The 20,606-nt window shown below is 39.3% G+C and overlaps 1 protein-coding gene across 1 annotated transcript in view; it reads right to left on the bottom strand.

Annotated features, from left to right (window-relative positions):
• TDRD12 (tudor domain containing 12) overlaps positions 1-20,606 on the bottom strand; it is a 53,162-nt gene that overhangs the window by 30,501 nt on the left and 2,055 nt on the right. The window contains exons 2-10 of the mRNA XM_019654483.1: positions 17,368-17,526; positions 15,491-15,627; positions 12,797-12,916; positions 11,671-11,726; positions 10,303-10,388; positions 5,929-6,118; positions 4,790-4,882; positions 3,141-3,235; positions 2,485-2,561 (exon numbers count right to left, since the gene is read on the bottom strand). Of these exons, the coding sequence (XP_019510028.1) occupies positions 2,485-2,561; positions 3,141-3,235; positions 4,790-4,882; positions 5,929-6,118; positions 10,303-10,388; positions 11,671-11,726; positions 12,797-12,916; positions 15,491-15,627; positions 17,368-17,526 (1,013 nt within the window). The remainder of the gene's footprint in view (positions 1-2,484; positions 2,562-3,140; positions 3,236-4,789; positions 4,883-5,928; positions 6,119-10,302; positions 10,389-11,670; positions 11,727-12,796; positions 12,917-15,490; positions 15,628-17,367; positions 17,527-20,606) is intronic.

Genomic DNA, 20,606 nt, shown 5'->3' on the forward strand with positions numbered 1-20,606 from the left:
TAAAATTATTTTTGTTGCTACTCTATAACTGTAATTTTGCTACTGTTATGAATCGTAATGTAAATATCTTTTTGTTTTCCGATGGTCTTAGGCGACCCCTGTGAAAGGGTTGTTCGACCCCCAAAGGGGTCGCGACCCACAGGTTGAGAACTGCTGCTCTAGAGGAACTGGGAAACAGGGAGCCCATGGTCTAAAGACTGTGTAGGGGCAATCTCCATCTTTTTTCCCCCTCTCATTTCTATTGCTGTTTTGCTCCACAAGCGGCCCCAATCACACAGAACCACATAGCAATTTCTCAGACAGAAACCATCTACCTGGAACAGGAAGAGGGAGCATCTGGAAAATGGTGAATGTGAAGAAAATCCTGAAAAAGAGAGAGACATAGAAGAGGGGAAATCCCCTATTTCTGTGTATGGCCCAACATAAATCCCAGGCTCACCCCAAGTTGAGCACATTCAGTACAGACCCAAGCTGCATACTAAAGATTGGGAAACTGAGCTAATGTTACAATCAACACCCACAGAAAGAGACAGAATTGAGGTCTGAACATAAGGAGGTTGTTGACCTCCTGCTAAAACAAATGAACAAAAACAACAAAATTAATATTCTACAGAAGACTTTAACGGAAACCAGAGCCTCACATCATAATATTCAAAATATCCAGAATACAATCCAAAATTACTCAACATAAAAAGAACCAGGAAAATCAGATCAAGTATAAAGGAAAAGATAATCAGCAAGTGCCAACCCCAAGATGGTTCAAAAGTGGTAATTATCAAACACTTTGAAGCAGCTGTTACAGCCATGCTCCACAAAAAAAGGACAGATAAGCACTTTTGAGAGGAACAATAAAAGTTCTCTGCAAAGAAATATGAACTACAAAAAAATGAAAATTTTAGAACTGAAAAACATAATACATCAAATAAAAAGTTCACTGGATAGGCTCAATAGCAGAATGGAGATAACAAGAGTCAATTAAGTTGAAGAGAGAGAAATAGAATTGTTCATCTAAAGAATAGCAAGAAAAAAGGTTGAAAAAATGAACAGAGCCCCAGGACCTTTTGGAAAGTCTCATCAGTCTCAAAAGGAGAGGAGAAAAAGATTGGTGCAGAAAAAATATTTATAGAATAACTTCTGACTACATCTGAAATTTGATGAAAGACAGAAACCTACAAATGAAGCACCTTAATGACAAGTTCATAAATGAAGAACCTTAATGAACCCCAAGCATTAAAAAAATGAGAGAAAAGACACCAAGGCATATAATAATTAAATTGCTCAAACCCGTAAAAAGGAGAAAATCTTAGAAGCCATCAGAGGAAAAAGATATGTTGCAAACAGGACAAAGAAAATGACAGTAGATTTTGCACTAGGAACAATGCAAGCAAGCAGAATGTGGGGCCACATCTTTAAAATACAGTGGAGGAAAACTATCAACCTAGAATTCTATACCTAGCAAAAATACTTTTTCTCAAAAGTGAAGCTGAAATAATTTTTCAGACAAATAAAAGCTGATAGAATTCATTACCAGCAGACACACAATCCAAGAAATAGTAAAGAAAGTCCTTCACATAGAAGAAAAATGATACCAGATAGAAAACTGGATCTACACAAAAAGCAAAAAGCTTTAATGTAAGTACTTAAGTGAATATTTAAGATTATCTTATTTATTTAAATCTCTCTAAAAGATAACTGTTTAAATAAAAATGATAATAGTCTAGCATCTATAACAGCTGTGTAAATAAAATGTATGACAACACTAGCATAAAGTCCAGGAGGAAAGAAATGGAAGCATACTGTTTTAAGATTTTACACTACATGTGAGGTGGTATATTACATCCTTTCTGTGACTTCATTAATTTCACTGACATGTTTCTTGATGAGGACAGGGTTACAGTCAAAAGTCTTTGATACTCATCTTCAAGAAGATAACAAACTATCCTTTGCTTTCCACCAACCTTTATTGCCATTTGGCCCACATTGTGCATCATTTACATCAAGAGAACTTTGTTGGACCTGCTTTATGTAAACTATGCCTGATAAGGTAACAAGGAGACTCTAGGCAGCTTCTCAACCTGTGTATTGCGACCCCTTTGGGGATCGAACGACCCTTTCACAGGGGTCGCTTAAGACCATCGGAAAACAAAAAGATATTTACATTACGATTCATAACAGCAAAATTACAGTTATAGAGTAGCAACGAAAATAATTTTATGATTGGGGGTCACCACAACATGAAGAACTGTATTAAGGGGTCACGGCATTAGGAAGGTTGAGAACCGCTGCTCTAGAGCCACTACCAGTTTTTGGTCAATTGTGCTGCCAACCAGTTGTCACAAAGTTTTTCTTTTAAATTAATAAATGTTTAATCAAAATTTCTGGGGCCAGTCTTATTTTTGAAATTGAATGCTTTCTTATCAATTTTATAGAACACTGTATAACACAATACTACACTTAAGTTTCTAGTCAATTTTCAAATCATACCTGGCTGCTGGTATATCTGGATCAGCATATATGGTTATGCCTCTTTTTGTTGGCCAGTATACTGAAGATTCAACACACTGTAAAAAAAATTGTTTTAGAAAGAATATGTATGCAAACAAGATATATATTCTTGGCATCAAAATCCCATGGGAATTATTCTCATAAACAATCACCCCAGATAATTTTCAGGCAACACAGTTACAGAGAGACAGAGAACTGGAAAGCTGGGTGATTATGGCATTGCAATAATCACTAGATTGAAGTGTCCAAATTCCAGACAGATGGCATTTTAGATAATCAGTATTTTAAAATTCCTGTAATTACTTTCACCTCTCTTGTCAAAGGAACTGGAGGAACAGGTTAGACTTGAACTTAACTATTAGAGTTTCCCATAATCCCAGATTTTCACACCCTTGTTAAAATGAGAATAAATACCCAATTTTGTAGAGAGGCCACTAGGCCAAGAACAAGAAGGGGAGCTGAGTTATCCTGTTCCTTTGAAACAGAACAAACATACAAACTATATTTTTTCGTAAATGAAATTAGCCAATGATTTTTTAACAGAAAATATAGTTTTGGTTCCTAGAAGGTTTTAAATGAGAATATTCTAAAATTAACATCGTATGAACTTTATAAAGAACATTTAAAAATACAACCTTATTTACATCTTTTAAAGAGACGCACTGTTGTTTCTTTTCATTTTTTTTAGGTGAGCTTCTCAACGAATCCATTTTACAGTTTATAGTTTTATCTGCAAAATAAAAATAGTGATAAAAAGCTATCTGAGGGGCGGCCAGTTAGCTCAAGTGGTTAGAGCACAGGCTCATAACACCAAAGTTGCCGGTTCGATCCCCACATGGGCCGCGAAGCTGCGCCCTCCACAACTAGACTGAAACAACCAATCAACTACTTGGAGTCAGGGGAGCCAGTTAGCTCAGGTGGTTAGAGCACAGGCTCATAACACCAAGGTTGCCAGTTCTATTCCCACATGTGCCAAGGAGCTGCACCCTCCACAATTAGATTAAAGACAACTACTTGACTTGGAGCTGATGGGTCCTGGAAAAACACACTGTTCCCCCAATAAAAAAACTTTAAAAGAAAGGGAGCTGTGCAATGATTAAACGTGATGTAAATGCCTGGTATTGTTCCTGCTCCAATGAAACTGAAAGAAATACAGGTGGAAATAATACATTCCAGCAGGGGCTCCTTTTAGCAGGAATTCTCACCTGGGACCCCTACATGAGGCATATCAGCATGAGACAGAGCCACCTGTGCCAAAAGGCTGCCACAGGTCAGCCACTGTGCCAAACTCTGTACCATGGATGGCCCACCTAACCAACTCAAAGCACAGGAATAATGCCTTCCCATGTCACAGAGGAGGCAGTGGGACTAACATCCTCAGAGTCTCAAGTAAGAGCCCATATCCTTAAACCCATGTCATACTGGACACATTTTTCCTAGAAACAAGTTCAGTCATATATTAAGTGAAAAACACTAACGCAGAGGTATGTATAGTAGAATCCTATTTCCATAAAATAAAAATTATATATACACCCTCACATCTGGAAACCTTTGGGGAAAAAAAGACTCTAAAATTTTAATAAGTAGGGTATAAAAGATGACAGGCGTTTAAAATTTTGATTATGTGTATTTTTCTATGATGAACAACATTACCAAAGTAACCAAAAATAACTTTAAGTGTAGGGAATACTTTTATTTAGTTGACTAAAGCGTTAATATACTCGAGATTCACTATGGATATATATGAAATATCACACCCATAGGTAAACATACACCCAATGCAGGAGTGGACTCATGCAGGAATTACCACACAGGTGAGTCAAGCATCCAAGAGGCCGGCAGATTTCACCCTTGTCCAGCAATAACAATTCATTTACTAACTTGAAGATATGGAATTAAAGACAGGGTATCTATGCCCTCATAAATGCCTCTTTCGTATTTTTATGCATCCTATTACTTAAAATAAAAATCAATCATAAATCTGCATGTGTACTCTGAGGACATATAATAATCACTGATCTATGGCTAGGCTGGAATAAATCAGTCCTGCACACGAACAAGTGCTTGTTATGTTCCTTACGTTATCATAAAATCCTGTAAGTATGGACTACAAGGCCAATTTTCTTTGTCAGCAATCGACATCATATTTGGTTCCATTAAATGAAGAAAGAAAGACGAGAGAGAACTACCACAGCCCTTCTAAACAACCCTTATAGTCTTTAGACAGTTAAGAGTATTCACATTTTATGCCGCCTATGAAATGAAGCAAGCAAGCAGAACTTACCCAGGATCGTGGCAGTTGGCCCTGGGTCACCCACAACATGCTTGGGCCACGGATGCTGAAGTGACTGCTCCAGAAAAGTTAAACCCTGTGATTCTGACAGAAAGAACACATTTCAGGATTACAGCATGAAATAAAACCCAAAAGAGAAATGTGAATTCGCTGGTACACTTCTGCTCTTACTTTTGCTATAAGGTTATAGGAGGCATTGCGCCTTGGTGGGGAGCATTGTGAAGGGGCTAAAGAAAACCGAATGTAGAGAGAAACATGTAAAGTTATTTCATTGTCCATGGTGGACTCTTCTCATGTTTCCATGCTAATAAAGAAATAAATAGCTCTTTTTAAAAGTATCTAAAACTCAACAAACAAAACCTTGTTTTGGTAGTATCTTTAAATTAGGAACACACAGACTTCTGAAAATAAAACTCCATGTTAATAAGAAATTGAGAATAGCTTTTTCCTGTTCTCACAAAAACACGCTGTAGCAGCTTTACGACATCAGAGCTTGTCACAAACTCACTAGGATTAAAATATTACATTCAGAGGGCCGGCCGAGTGGCGCGATGGTTAAGAACTCGCTTGGGATGCCAGAGGGCCCCGGTTCGCATATGAGGGCCAGTGACACTGCCCTCCACAGCTAAGATGCTGAACAACAGCTCAATCTGGAGCTGGGCTGCCATGAGTCGCCGGCGACGGCGTGGGCTGCAGTCCCTGTGGCAGTGGATTGCCATGGGCTACCATGTGTGGCCAGCAGCCAGCGTGAGCGGCCAGCAGCCGCAGTGAGCGGCCGTCCAGAAGCCGGCGACTGATCTGCCTCACCTGGGAAGAGCGCAATGATGGTGCCAACTTGGGCCAGTGAAGCAACGTCCTCCACAACTAGACTGAAGAACAAAACGACAGCAACTTGTCTGTTCCCCTTTCCCCAATTCCCCAGCACTGTTCCCATCCCCCAATTCCCCAATAAAAAACAAACAAACAAAAACCAACTTTAAAAAATATATATATTACATTCAGAGTCCAAGTCACTGTTTCCATAAAGGTAAAAGCCTATCTAACAACTTATGAGTATATATATCAACACACTAAGATTTCTATAAATAAGACAGTTTAAAGGAAACATATACTGATGAGAAGCTACTCACTTTCCATTCCTTGAGAATTTTTTCCTTGCAAAAACATTGGCCAAAGAGTAAGTGCCGGGTTGAGTTTATTGGAAAAGGATGCTGACTTTATATTCAATCTTGATTTCTCTAAAGAATCAAGGTTTTTATTCTCCGTGGGTGATACATAACAAGCGAAGTTCTTTGCAACCAGATCATCATTAACACAAACCTGTACAATTTTAAACATTTTGTGAATAAGATAAATATATAATCAAGTGACTGTTCAAAAAAATATTCTAAATTTAACTGCAATTTCAATATTCAGAAAAATTATTTTATAAAACATAATTTGACAGAAATAGATCTTGTGACTTCTGCACTGGTGATGGTGAACTAGATACTTCTGACCAGCCCTCCTGATAAGAAAAAGAGTTAAAGGGCCAGCTGAGTAGCCCAGTTGGTTAAGAGCTCGCTCAAGAGGGTGAGCTCTGAGCAACAGCAGTTTGATTCCCGGCCCAAGCTGAGCTGCCAACAGGTGGCAGGATGGCTCAGCTAAAAAAAAAAAAAAAGCGAAAAAAGGTTAAGAATCTATATGAAATATAAGAAATATCTTCTTTTAAAAGCACTGGAGCGCTAACATGATTTTGCTAGGGGGAGGGCAAAGACAAAACACAAATCATAAAAGGAAAAACTGATAGACTTTATCAAAATTTAAAATTTCTGCTCTTCAAAAGATACTGTTGAAGACAATCAAAACATAGGAAGAAGATATTTATAAATAATAGATTTGGGTGGATGTGTATCCAGAATATATAAACAACTCTCAAAACTCAATAAAAAGAAAATAACCCAATTAAAAAATGGGCAAAAGGTAGTAATCAAAACATATGGTACTGGCATAAAAACAGACACACAGATCAACGGAATAGACAGCCAGAAATAAACCCATACGTATATGATCAATTAATTTATGACAAAGGAGCCAAGGATATACAATGGAAAAAGGACTGTCTTTTCAGTAAATGGTGTTAGGAAAACTGGACAGCCATATGCAAAAGAATGAAACTGGACAACTATCTTACGCCATATACAAAAATTAACTCAACATGGATCTAAAGACTTGAATGTAAGACCTGAAACCATAAAACTCCCAGAAGAAAACCTAGGTGGTATAATCTCCTTGACATTGATCTTGGTGATGGTTTTTTTGGATTTGTACCAAACACAAAGGAAAGAAAAGCAAAAATAAACAAGTGGGTCAATCAAAATAAAAAATTTCTGCACAGTGAAGGAAACCATCAACAAAATGAAGAGGTAGCTTACTGAATAGGAGAAAATATCTGCAAATCACATATCTGATTAGGAGCTAATATTCAAAATGTGTGAAGAACTCACATAACTCAACAGCAAAAAAACCAAACAATCCAATTAAAAATGGGCAGAAGATCTGGAAAGACATTTTTCCACAGGAGACATACAGATGTCCAACCGGTATGTGAGAAGATGTTCACCATCACTAATCATGATTTTAGCGCAAATCATGAGTTTAATGCAAATTTAAACTACAATGAGATACCACTACAGACCTATAAGAACGACCGTGCAAGTGTTGAAGAGGACATGGAGGAAGTCGCTCTCTCATACATTGGGTTGTAAACGGTCAACCATTTTGGAAAACAATTTGGTAGTCTCTTAATACCTACAACAGCATCCAAAAGTTTGACTCCCAGTGTTTACCCAAGAGAAGCGAAAGCACAGGTCCACAGGAAGACTTGTACATGAATAGTCATAGCAGTCTTATTTGTAATTATTCAAACTGGCCACAAATCAGATGTCCATCGGCAAGTGAATGGATAAACACACTATACTATAACTAGACAATGAAACAGTATTTGACAATAAAAGGAACAAAGTGGATATATCTTAAAATAATTTTGTTGAGTGAAAGAAGCCAGGCGAAAAAAAAGAGAACGCCCTGGGATACATCCTTGTGCTTCCTTTGAGAGCTGGAAAAGGACTGTCTGACCTATTTTTCTCTTTCTGGCAGTTCTGACCTCCTGCATCCACAGGAAGTTCTCTCTGCTAAATATGCCCTCTGCACTTCACCACCTTGAAGTAAGAGCAAGTTATCATCCACACACAACCATATACAGGGAGAAAGGGAGACCTACTATTGAAAAACAAGAATAAAGAAGCAGGTCAGTAGAGAACTTGTTTAAAAAAACGTTTGTTTACAAGACTGGTCCTGTCTTGTAAGACAGAGCCAACATTTAGGCATTTTTACCAAGTTGTAAAATAGGTAATGAAAAGTCATAGGTAAAATCAACAAGGATGGGGAGGAACCCAAAATCCGACACAAAGAATAACAAATGAACTTGATTATAAACAAAATCACACTGAAGAGGGTAGGGAAGAAAAGAACAAACGTAAGTTATTTTGGGAAACAGTGCTGTGGCCGCCTGCTGTAAGGCTAAAGGCCAATTTCTTTTTCACAGGAATGTGGGTTAGCAATTCTGAAATTACTTTATGTGAGTCAAATACATATATTGTAGCTAACAACAGCAGGTTTCTCACTGTCAGAGACACGTGTCAAGAATGAGGAAAAGGGGGGTGCTGGATTGAAATCAGAGGTACCAGAACTGTTAATACATGTACAAATGGATAGATCTGGAAACAAATGTGGACGTGTGTGTGCATGGGGTAGCATACATACACATATTTCCTAACGGTCTGCTGAGAGGCCCTACAATCAATGACACCCAGTAGCAATGAGCACACCTAGCACCCTCACCTTGAAATCTAAATACCATTTTTCAATAAAAGGAACCACTTCTTGGAAAAGTGGTTGATTCTAGGGCTGGGGCTGGAAAATGACCAAATTAACCAGGAGTACCTTGTAGTACCAGAAAGTAGGGCGTTTTCAACAATGATGGGGCACATTGAAATAACGCATATGCCACCTTGAAGAAGCTCCTAATGGACAAATCTGTGACAATCTGAACAAGAAAATAATGATAGTAATGGAGTATATTCCCCAGAGTAAAATAAACATCCAGGAGCCCATACTAAGATTAATTATTGAATCAATTAATAAATGGGGAAAAGGGATAATTCCAATTTAAAATGTAGACGACATGATGGAAATGGGCAAACACCACAGAAATAAGTTTTGCAGGCAAGACTCACTGATGGATATTTGCAGTCTCAAAGTATCTCCCCATAAAACACTTAATAATTTCAAAAGAAAAACAACAGTAACTCTTTAGAGAAAAAACCTAGCAGATACCACCTTACCCAGCTGATCAAGGTTGACATGACTAGTAAGAAGACATATCAACATCATGAACCTTCTCCCATGATGCACTGAGAAGCACTCGTTATCACTTCTGTAACACTCTTACTAAAAATGTAGAACCTTAATCTAATCATACGAAAACATCAAACAAACCCAAATCGAGTGGCATTCTACAAAATAACTGGCCAGTACTCTTCAGAAGTGTTCAAAAGTCTTCAAAGATGAGGAAAAACTGAGGAACTGTCACAGGTTAAGGAGACATGACAATCAATGCAGTGGGGGATTCTGGGAGATCCTAGCCCAGAGAAAGGAAATTAGTGGGAAAACTGGCAAAATTCAAATAAGGTCTGTAGATTTTCTAAAAATATCATTTTATCAGTGTTAATTTTCTGGTCTTAAATCGCTGTGCCAGTGGTTTGTATGGTTGACATTAGGGGAACCCAGGTAAAGCATATACAAAACTGTGCACCGTTTTCACATCTCTTCTTAAGTGTAAAGCTATTTCAAAATAAACTTTTAAATAACGTAAATCCATGGTTTAGATGCCCTCTGTTGGTCCCGAGAGCCTAGATCTGCACCTATATCTACTTGCACACACAGTCTGAGCTGCACCCTTGTGCCACCCTTCATAAAGGCAGCCAGACGGATGTTAACAGCTAATGGGGGGGAGTGGGAGGCGGGGCTCACATGTGATGTCCACTTTCTTTCTACTGTGTTATCTGAATTCTTTACAATGAGCATATATTACACACAATGAGAAAATTATGGGGGGAAAAAGGCAGTGAACTAAAACCATACCAAATGTATGTATTTACAAAAATTATGTCCTCTTATAAGAACATAACATTTAATACCCATCACGATAGCAATAATTGCTTGTCCATTACTACATAAAATGCTGTCTAAATAAAACACTACAGTTAATTTTCTTTTTAAATAGTTAAAAGAAGAAAACACAAACCTGGCTAACTTCTGATCTAAGCCAGACCTTGAAAGATTAAGAAAATTTCTATGCTGTGTGAATGACATTGTTTCCCTCAGTGTTTATTCTTTCTTTTAACAAAATAAAAATGTTTAATAATGATAAAATATTTTTAAAATACAATTCTTTCACTTACTTTTTCATTTCTTATAGTTACATAAAGATAAACCTCAAAAGTATCTTCTTCCACAGCACACAATTTGGCTTCCACCTGGGTAGTTGCTAAATAGCATAAATGAAAACATAAATGAGCTGATATAAAAGTATACTTGAAACAATGATGACTAATCTCTGCTAACCACTTCCGATTACCCAGCACAATTCCGATGGCTTCCTCCTGCAAGTGAATCTTAGAGCAGAAGGGGTCTGGGGTGACATGAGTGAGTCAAGGGGGAGCTCCCCTGGCATGGAGTCAGACTCGTACCCTCTGTCCCCATCCACAGCATCTCCTCCTGCCGCCCTATGAACACCTCCTGGAGAATAGTTCTTGGCCCTCTCTTCTCTTCCAGTGACTCGCAAATCATTTCCAGTCACAGTCTTTCATCTGAGTCCCTCTACCCCTCCAAGTGGTCATGAATCAGAGCTCTCAGCTACTCTCTCTGAGACTTCATAATCCAAACAGCAGCTCCACGTATGGGTACCTATCAGACACTATGCTAAAACCTCTACAAACGTATTTCATTTCACTCTCAACACAACCTTTCAGGGTCACTGTACAGGTGAAAAGACCAGACTCAGAGAAGGCTACCCAGAAGTAACAGGGCAAACCGAGGTGCTCTGTGTCTTCCGAACCTCTACCAGCATCCCCTCCATGGACTCACAAGGACCAAAACTCCAAAGCCAGCGACCTTCCCATTTCTCCCAGGTGCAAAGCATCTGGCTGTTCCTTTACCTCGACAGTGGGGCTGCAAAGGAGAGAGGCCAGCACCCCAAAGGTACAGGCAGCACCCCAGGCAAGTTAACACCCACTACTCCTCAGAACAGCTCTAGGAGGTAGGCAGCTATTTGGCTCTTTACTGACAGGGTTACGACAGACGACACAAATGAGACTCTATGTTACACTCAACAATATAAAGACAGCACACTACATAGATGCTTTGAGACATTCTATGCATCTTAAATTAGCAATAATGAGGATTCCACCGTAAGTTAGGCTTTTAATCAACTGTTGGTTCAATGAAATGCACCTAAATTTATCTTGCAATGCTTCAGCATCTTGGCACACTAAGAGGCAGGCATTATTATTGTGCAAGGGTCCCTCACCCAAACAGCCCCTTTCTAACTTCACCTGTGAATTACTGATGCCCACATCCACCCTCAGAATTCCAGGGGTGTAGAGTCACTGTGACTTTGGGGTTTAAGAAGCCCCAGGTAATTTTATGAACCCATATGAGAACGGTCAATCCGCTAAGCACTCACATCTCAAACCCCCTCACCCACAGAAGATGAAACCACCTTGGGTGTCAGTTGAAAGCAGGCTGCAGTGATCATACACTTGCCTTACCTTTGAGAATGTTCTGAAAGTACTGAATAGCTGCACTGTCCCACTTCTGGGCGGGTCTGAAACAGTGAACAGATGCAACTTCAGCAAATAAAAATCTGAGGCTAGTACACCAACATCATTTTGTAAACCATACACAGGATGTTTCTGACATTCCATGTTGAACATAGGATGCAGGTAAGGGGGCGCATGACTCTGGCTCTGCTCTGGGGTGATGATCTCAGCTGCTCCTCTCACCACTGCTGCCTGCACCAATGCAGAGACAAGCTGAGAATGGGTAGACCCCTTTCTGAGGATTCCTGAGTGTGTGTGTGTGTGTGTGTGTGTGTGTGTGTGTGTGTATACAACCTAGCTGGCTATCCAGAGAGGAATTGTCAAAATACAGCAAGGAGGGCCAGCTGAATGGCTCAGTTGGTTAAGAGCTCGCTCAAAGGTTTGAGCTCTGAGCAACAGTGGTTTGAGACCTGCCCGAGCTGAGCTCCTGCTGAGCTGCCAACAGGTGGCAGGATGGCTCAGCTAAAAATTTTTTAATTAATTAAAAAAAAAAAAAATACAGCAAGGATGCCATTACAGTCACCCATGAAAAAGGCTCAAAGTAGAAAGGGGTACAAAGGGCTTCAACAATGGTTCTTAAGTTAAATTTGGAAATAAGACAGTATGTTCTCATTTTCATTAAAAGCTCCGTGCATGTACCTGTTTATAAAAGCACTAAAAAAAGTCTACAAGTTCATAGACTGAAAAGGTCACAGAGGCCTCCCAGGAGGGAGGAAGTGGGCTGAAGAAGAACGCAATAGACTTCCTTTTTTTTTTTTTTTGACGCTCCATGATCCTATCTATTGTTTCTCTTTACAGTTGATTTATTGCTTTTTGTACGTTGAAAAAAAGAAGAAGCCAAAAAGCACAGGGCTCAGGCCCTGCTCTACAGCCCCCAACTCTGGAGATGGGGCTGCCCAGGGAATTCTGCTCATGACCAGGTTTGACACACGCGGACTCGGAAGACACCCCTTGAAGGACAAAGAGACCTTTACAATCGCTTAGCACTTCTCAAGAGGAGTTAATTTCATACAAGCATCACATACTTGGTTTAAGACTTTCACTAATGATTCAACATGTCAGAAGCTGTACTTACACAATTTCAGCACTGTCTTCACAGAAGTCAATGTGTAATGTGACAGGTTTCGTGCAGTACAGTCTGAATTTTTTCGCTCTATAGGGAAGCTGCATAAAAGTTTCTACTGCAACTCGGATGCTTCACAGCAAAACAGAAACAGTGCCATTATAAAGAAAAATTATATATAACATACTTCTTTAGAGCACACCAATATAATTAACACACTTAACATAAAACACACAAAAACCAATTCTTTCTCTTTAGTATAGCCACCAAACAGCAGAAAGTACTTGGGAGACATTTGCCTGAAGAGGTGAAAATTGGTTTGTAGGGGGTGAAAAAAATATCACTCATTTTATGCATAAAGCATATACATATACACATAGTATATACACAGATATTCAGTGTATCTTTAATGTTAAAGTTTCATGACATGGGAGTGGAGAGGGATTAGAAAAATAATGTCTAACGAGACTCCATACACTGCAAAACACTGGGTGATAATGAACAAACCTGGGAAGCAAATTCTATTTAAAATTTCTAAGTATCCATTCCAATACATGACCAGAATTACTTTAAAGTTTTTGTAAATGAGTAGATGTTTTAATAATTAGTGTTTGTCAACTCGCACAAAAGACCTGGAGGATTGAGATTTGATAAGGAAGCTGATTAAGCATTTTTATTTCCATTCTTTCAGACAAACGACAGATCACTGCAATACGCCACTTCGACACAAACCGGGCAGTGTAGGCATCTTTTGTCTCAGTTCAGAAAAAGGTGGCTGCATTGCCTTCCCCTCTCAAGACTTCCTTGTGCTCTGTGTAATCATGATTCTCTTGCCCAAAACAAATTACCATATTTGCCGGCGTATAAGACGACTGGGCGTATAAGACGACCCCCTAACATTTCCACTCAAAATACAGAGTTTGTTATATACTCGCCGTATAAGACTACCCCCTCTTCCGCACACCTTCCACACACCAAATAAAAGGTAAAAACAGATTTGATTTGGCCCACTGAAGTGCAAACAAGCGTATTGTATTTCGTGTCACCACATAACCGTTTTGGCGATGTTGAGCCACCATGTCTGTTACATGTTTTTCGAGTTCTGGCCAGTGTGGGGTGCCTCTTCTTAATGCACACTTACCCCTTGGCATACTCTTTAATGCTTTCTCATTTGATTTCCAGTCCCGAACCATCTTTTCTGTTACTCCATATTGTCTTGCAGCAGCACAATTATTATTTTCCTTAGCAAAGTTTATAACTTTCAGTTTAAAATTTGCATCATACTTCTTTCTTTTGGCTGGTGCCATGATAGGGATGATAGGGGTTTGACTGGTCGACATTTTCTATGCTGTACTGTACAATGGTGCAGTATTGTGGTTGGCTGTTGGCTGTATACAAAGCCTGATTTGATTGGTCCCTGCTCCCTGTTTGCCCGCCCTGTCACTATAGCAGTCTGGTCCACCCTTGCATCAGCATCTCCCTGGGACCTCACTAGTGCGCAAGTGCGAGCTCTTCAACATTCTAACAGGCACCATGATAGCGCAAAATCGCGAATCTTCAATGCATATGTAAAGAAATATACGGTAACCCGAATTTACCACACTCGCAAAATCGCACACAGCCGAGCATACACCCAGCAGCGCTGCTGATGCCTGAACGGTATGTGGAATGAAGTGGGCGGGCATCGGGAGGCCACTATGGCACGGGGCAAGCACTATGGGCAGTCTATCTGAAGTGTACCTGGCATATAAGATGACCCCCCACTTGGAGGCATATTTTTCAGGGCCAAAAAATCGTCTTATATGCCGGCAAATACGGTAAATTTAAAACTCCAAATACTAAAAGAAAATAGCCTCAGTTTAATACAATAGTTATATTTACAATTATTGTTACAAAGGTGCAGAATCACAAATTAGAAATGCATCTTTTTTTTCTAAAATATCTGTGAATTCCCAATGTCTGATAAGCCCTTCTGCCATTACATTCTATTCAAAATAAACCTCTTATTGCAATTGAAGTCTACTTGGTGCTTCTCTTTTGGAAGAAGGGTCCCATATTTATTTATTAAACTGATATCCTCTGACTCTGGGACAGGAAGCTATTAAAAAAATAACCACAAACACCAAGATTGACTTGTTAACAGTGTTTTCTAATGAACTATGCCATGTGGTCCTGGAATCAGTGAGGGTTCATTCTGCACATCTCCCACCTTATGTGATGGTCATGCCCTCTCTTTGTTAAGATAACCAGGAATACACACTTGAATATACTCTATGGTCTCCACAACCTGAGGCTGTACGAGCAAACTGCCCTTTCTGTGGAGACAAGTTTCTCTCTGCCCCCAGCAGCATCTTTCTTGCAGCCACGCCTCCCTAAAAGACCCACGCCAACACATGAACAAACTAAGAGTCCCGGCCTCTTAAAGGGAGGCTAGCAACTGGCCAGGAGCACCTAGGAGATGCAGGAAGGAAGGAAGGAAGGAAGGTGGAAGGTGGGCTGGAGCTGCCTGCTAAGCCTCCGTTCTGACCACTTGCTCTTGCATTCGCTGCATGTGGAGCTGGAACCTACAAGTCTTGAGGCTAAAAAAATTCCAGTTGATGACCTCTATCCCCTTGCTTTGAAAATTGACACTCTCCTTTAAAACTGACATTTGTCTCCTTAAAGAGCACGAGGCAAAAAACAAAAACAAAAACAACTCATACGTACTTTTTAGATTTCACTGGAATATACTTGGCAAAATCCACGAGGAAACATTCTGCCAGGTAATGGTCTGCTGAAGACACAATTGACTTAATAATAGCCCTGCACCAGCACTGGAGCTCCTGACAATAAACCACACAAACCTACAAAATAAAATAAATAAATAAATAAATAAACTTCAGTGTTAAAATCTCTAGCCCTATAATGAGAGCTAAAAGGTGCTCCCAAAATCATCTCGGCCTTTCAGAAGAGGAAACTGATTCGAGGAAGCTGACCCTGGCCAAGTAAAACACTGCTTGTTGGTAAAAACAAAACAAACAAACAAAAAAAGACCTTGGAAATAAGAACACAGGGAACCTGAATTCTATTTAGCCTTCTTACGACAATCCTTTTGACAGCTTAACTAAGGACAATTTTTAGAAATTAGAGAAAATGCATTGCCTTACCGTCTTAAATCAGAAAACAAAGCTTCCCAAAGACTGTCAGTCATGTGCCAGGCCGATGTGAAACCTCAACCCCAGGCTCACCTTGCCCATTTCCCTGCCGTGGCTCTTACCGCCCTGACATTTGTTTTCTACCTGCCACAACTGTACGTCAGCTCCATGATGTGGATTTCTGTCTGTTTTGTTTACTGCCATATTCCCAGCACCCAGAACAGTGCTTGGCATGTACTAAGTCTTTGAAAACTACTTGTTGAATGATTGAATAAATAAATGCCGGCTGCCCGCCTTTAGGGAAACTACCCTTCTGAACTGACAGATCTTGGCATCCTGACTGTCCCATAGAACTGCCAGGCTGCGTCTGACTCAACAGCAGCCCAGACAGGCAAACCATAAGCTGATCACAGACTTACAAAGTGGCCCAGTGGGACAGCTGTACCCAACAGGGAAGAAGTGGGCAATGGAGATTCCTGCCCTTGGGAATTCAAGTTGAAAAATATAGTGCAACTATTTTGCAAAGACGGGTTCTTGAGAGCCTCACATAACTCGAAACATAAATAATTCAAGAGAAATTCTACCAAAGGATGGAGGGTTATTTCTGTTTAATGCTTAAGTCAAAGTAACCTGTAGGAATGGTATGAATAGATAATTCACACAACCAGTCAACTCTGAATTGGTGGTATAGTAGGGCTTCTACTAGGTAAAAATGGGTTAATTTAAGCATCAAAAACAATGATCACAACTGATGAATCCACGTATATTAAAAGCCACGAGTGCAATACAGTACTTAAAAAATGAAAAGGAGGAAAAAATATCTCTGGACACCAATGTAGATAACTGGGCACAAATTGCTTCACTGAAAATTGATAAGAGAAAGAATGTAGCAATTTTTCTGCCTTCCCAGTATGAATTGTATTATGTCAAGGTAGCCAAAAAGTCCTAATACATGAGGGAAAGTTCCCTACAGAAGAATTCCAGCTCATAAATGCAAAAAGAATGTGAAAATGACCATTCTGCAAGCTTACGTGAATGTGCTGATTTGGGCAGCAGTGGTCACCGAATGGTGCAACCATTACATAAAAAGCTGATGGGCACAATGGAGGCCATCAGCCCTAGGCTGAAAAGGCCCATGACCTCTTTGCTGAAGTACCTACACCTGTGATGATCTCGTACCATAATCCTCCAGTTCCCAGCCTCAAAAGGATGCCCAATGCCTAAATTTAGATGATACTTTATCTCCTGTTGCCCCATACGAACCTTATACAACAACTGAAATTTTCCATGATTAGCCTAAATCTTCTGCAGCCCAAAGAACCTAACACAAGGCAATGATTATAAGCAATTAAAATACTCTAAAAGCTTTTATGATCTTAGTTGCCAAAATATCCTACGTTCTGAGTAGTATTTCAAGATATGGTGCTTAAAGCACATTTAGATACATACCTGCCCTTCTTCCAACATTAATGGTTTTATTTCTACATCTTGACACATGCTATTATAGAAGTCATTCATGGCACTATTTAGTTTTTGATAGTCAATTTCATGATCTAAAAAGGGACTACATCCTTTTATAATAACCCAGAAGCAACCTGGATCTTCAACCTGTAAAATTTTAAAAGACAATGCATGATTTAAAAGTAGAACCATAAAAAGAAAAACGAAAGAAAAAAATTAAAATTAAAAAGTAGAATCGTAAAATAATAAACCTTAGAATTACAATAACTGTTTCTGATTTAAGGGATCTATCAAATTCCTGGTGAAACACCTCTGTCTTAAATGGTCAGATCAAAGATAAAAAATAAAAGACTCATGTTCTGTGATGAACCCCATGCATAAATAAATAAATAAATAAAAGACTCGCAATACATATGCATATCAAATCATCACGCTGTACACCTTTAACTTACACAATGTTATATGTTAATTATATTTCAATAAAACTGGAAAAAAGAAAAGGCACAAAGATAAAATTCTAAAACATGTCACCAATAAAATGTACTTCTTAATTATGTGTTGTGACTCCAAAAGCAGCAATCAATGTCCTTGAGCTCCTGTTATTTTGAAAATATCCATAATAAAATACAAGAGCAAGATTCAGAACAATGTTTTCAGTATCCTACATCTTTTGTAAGAAAAAGAAGGAACTATAAACATATGTACATTTTGTTCATATTAAAAGAAATAAATGATAGGAAATAAACTGAAACAAATATAAATTATTATCTACAGGGAAGCTAGGAATGGGGTAGAAGGGAAAGGGATGAAAGTCAGAATTCTGAATGTATCTTATTATCTATTGATGTTATGAGAAACCAAGATTTTCACTGTCAGGGAAAAGATACAAATGGAAAATGAAAAGTTAAACTTGAATTGAAAATATCAATAGGAGCTCATTTCTGTATTTATCTCATGCATGTATTTCCTAATTGTGCCTACTGTAAGGGCCTAAAAGCAATGACATCCCACGATTTTGGATCCTAGGTACTGGGTGGCAGAAAAACAGGTGTTCGTATGAGTATTCTTTCTGTTTTTCTGAATGTTGGAACACTTGTATAATAAGAACAGTTGGCCATTCTGATTCCAGGAATAGCAGAGTAGTTTATATGGACTCACCCACTTGCAGGTAACAATTATAAATCCTGGAAAAAATACAAAATAATGATTTAAAGACACTGAAGAGATAGCAAAAGCAGGTAGAGATTGGAGGGGACTCAATCCTTCTCAAAGGAGGACCCATCACTGAGTAACGTCCATGTTCATATACAGCTTTCCTGAGAACCACCCCAGTCCAGGTGTGTGGAGCAGCTACCAACTCAAGCAGAAAGCCACAATGTCTATGGCTTGAGGGACCAGAAAACAGAGTATGCGGCTGCCAGAGCAGCTCTAAATTAAGGGGAGGAATTCTAAAAGAGAGCCTCAGGAGGGAGAGCCTGAAAGTCTGCCTAAGAAAACCCCTCAAATTCTTGGCAGACCCTGAATTGCACAGGTGAGAGTCCAAGTCGTCCAGAGAAAAGCAACACTGGGAAGGCTGAAAGAAATACAGTTTTACAGCTGCTGCCCATGTGAACTGCAGAACTCTTGGCACATAATGACTGGTCCAAACCTTTGCACCGAGGCCACCTAAACTCTAGCATGGCTTCCAGCAGCAAACAGCTGTCCCTAGGGTGGCCCCAGCCCCTTTAAAGTGCCTGCCCGAGGCAGCCCAAGGCTGCCTGGAGAATTTACTGTTTATTCTACCCAACACCTGACACAAACCCCTGACCTCTCTTTATCAGAGCATGTAATAAAGGGCCTACAGTTGCGAATCCTTCCTGTCCCTTTGAGATGTATTTAACAGCGAAATGAGCACAAACTGGCCTTATCCAATTCCCAACAAGATACTGAGATACCAACAACTGAACAAAACTGTTTAAGTCATGCAGCCGAAACTGCATGCGCAGAGGAGAATTTTGACCAATAACACATGGAACCAAAGTTCCACCCCCACCCCCCCCCACCCCGACAGGGAACCAAACAGCTGGGACTTGACCAGACTTCAATCACCGGAATCCTTTCAGAAGGAAGCAAAGGTTCCATTGTCCAAAAAGATCCAGTGCTGAAGCCTTCCAATTGAAATCTGCCCTGCCAGCGCTTCCACATACCAGCCAATCCTTCTGGACCCCCTTAAATTCCACCCCAAATCTCGATGGGGTACACAGATTTGAGCCCTGCCTCCTGTCTTCTTGCCCGTCAACCTCACAATAAAGCCTTTTCTTTTCTCAAAAGACAATGTCATAGTATTGGCTTCTATGTACATGGGCAACAAGCCCTTGTTCAGTAGCATGTAATGTATCTCCTACAACACAGGAGGAAGTCTTTCTCAGAGACCTGAAAGCCATTCCTTTGAAATGTAATCATCAGGAAGGATAAGGTCTCTATCAACACCTACTAGAATGGATAAAATTTATAAAACTGACAATGTCAAGTGTTGATGAGGATGTAGAGCAACTAGAACTCTTATACATTTCTGATAGGAATGCAAAATGGTACAGTTACTTTGAAAAACAGTTTCTCATAAAGTTAAACATACAGGTAATCCCAGTCTAGTTATTTACACATGAAATAAAAACTTGTATGCAAAAACCTGTATGTGAAGTTTACAGTTCTATTTATAATCTCTAAAAACGTGCAACAACTCAAATGGCCTATATGATTGTATAAAATGTCACTTACCCATACAATGGACTACTACTCAGCAATACAAACGTAGGAACTGGTATACGCAACAACAAAAATGACTCTCAAATACATTATACTAAGTCAAAGAAGCCAGACTCAAAGGCTACATGCTACTGTATGATTCCGTATGCACAATTCCATTTTTATGACATTCTGGGAAAATAAAATCCCTTCATTCTGTACAGCCCCTCAGACTGCCCTTCTAGTTGCTAGATGGGATGCTGCCCAATTTATGAATCGCTTAATAAAGCCAATTAGATTTTCCAATTTACTCAGTTAAATTTTGTGTTTTAACAATACATATGTATAAAACAATATGCAAATACAGCAAAATGTTAACAGCTGTTGAGCCTAGGTGTGGAATGTATGGTTATTCTCAATATTGTTTTTGTAACTTCTTATTTATGTTTGAAAATTTTCAAAATATCAAGTTGGGGAAAGATGTTTAAACAAAACTATTTAAG

The sequence above is a fragment of the Hipposideros armiger genome, unplaced genomic scaffold (genome assembly GCF_001890085.2).
Source record: "Hipposideros armiger isolate ML-2016 unplaced genomic scaffold, ASM189008v1 scaffold_224, whole genome shotgun sequence".
Lineage (NCBI taxonomy): Eukaryota > Metazoa > Chordata > Mammalia > Chiroptera > Hipposideridae > Hipposideros > Hipposideros armiger.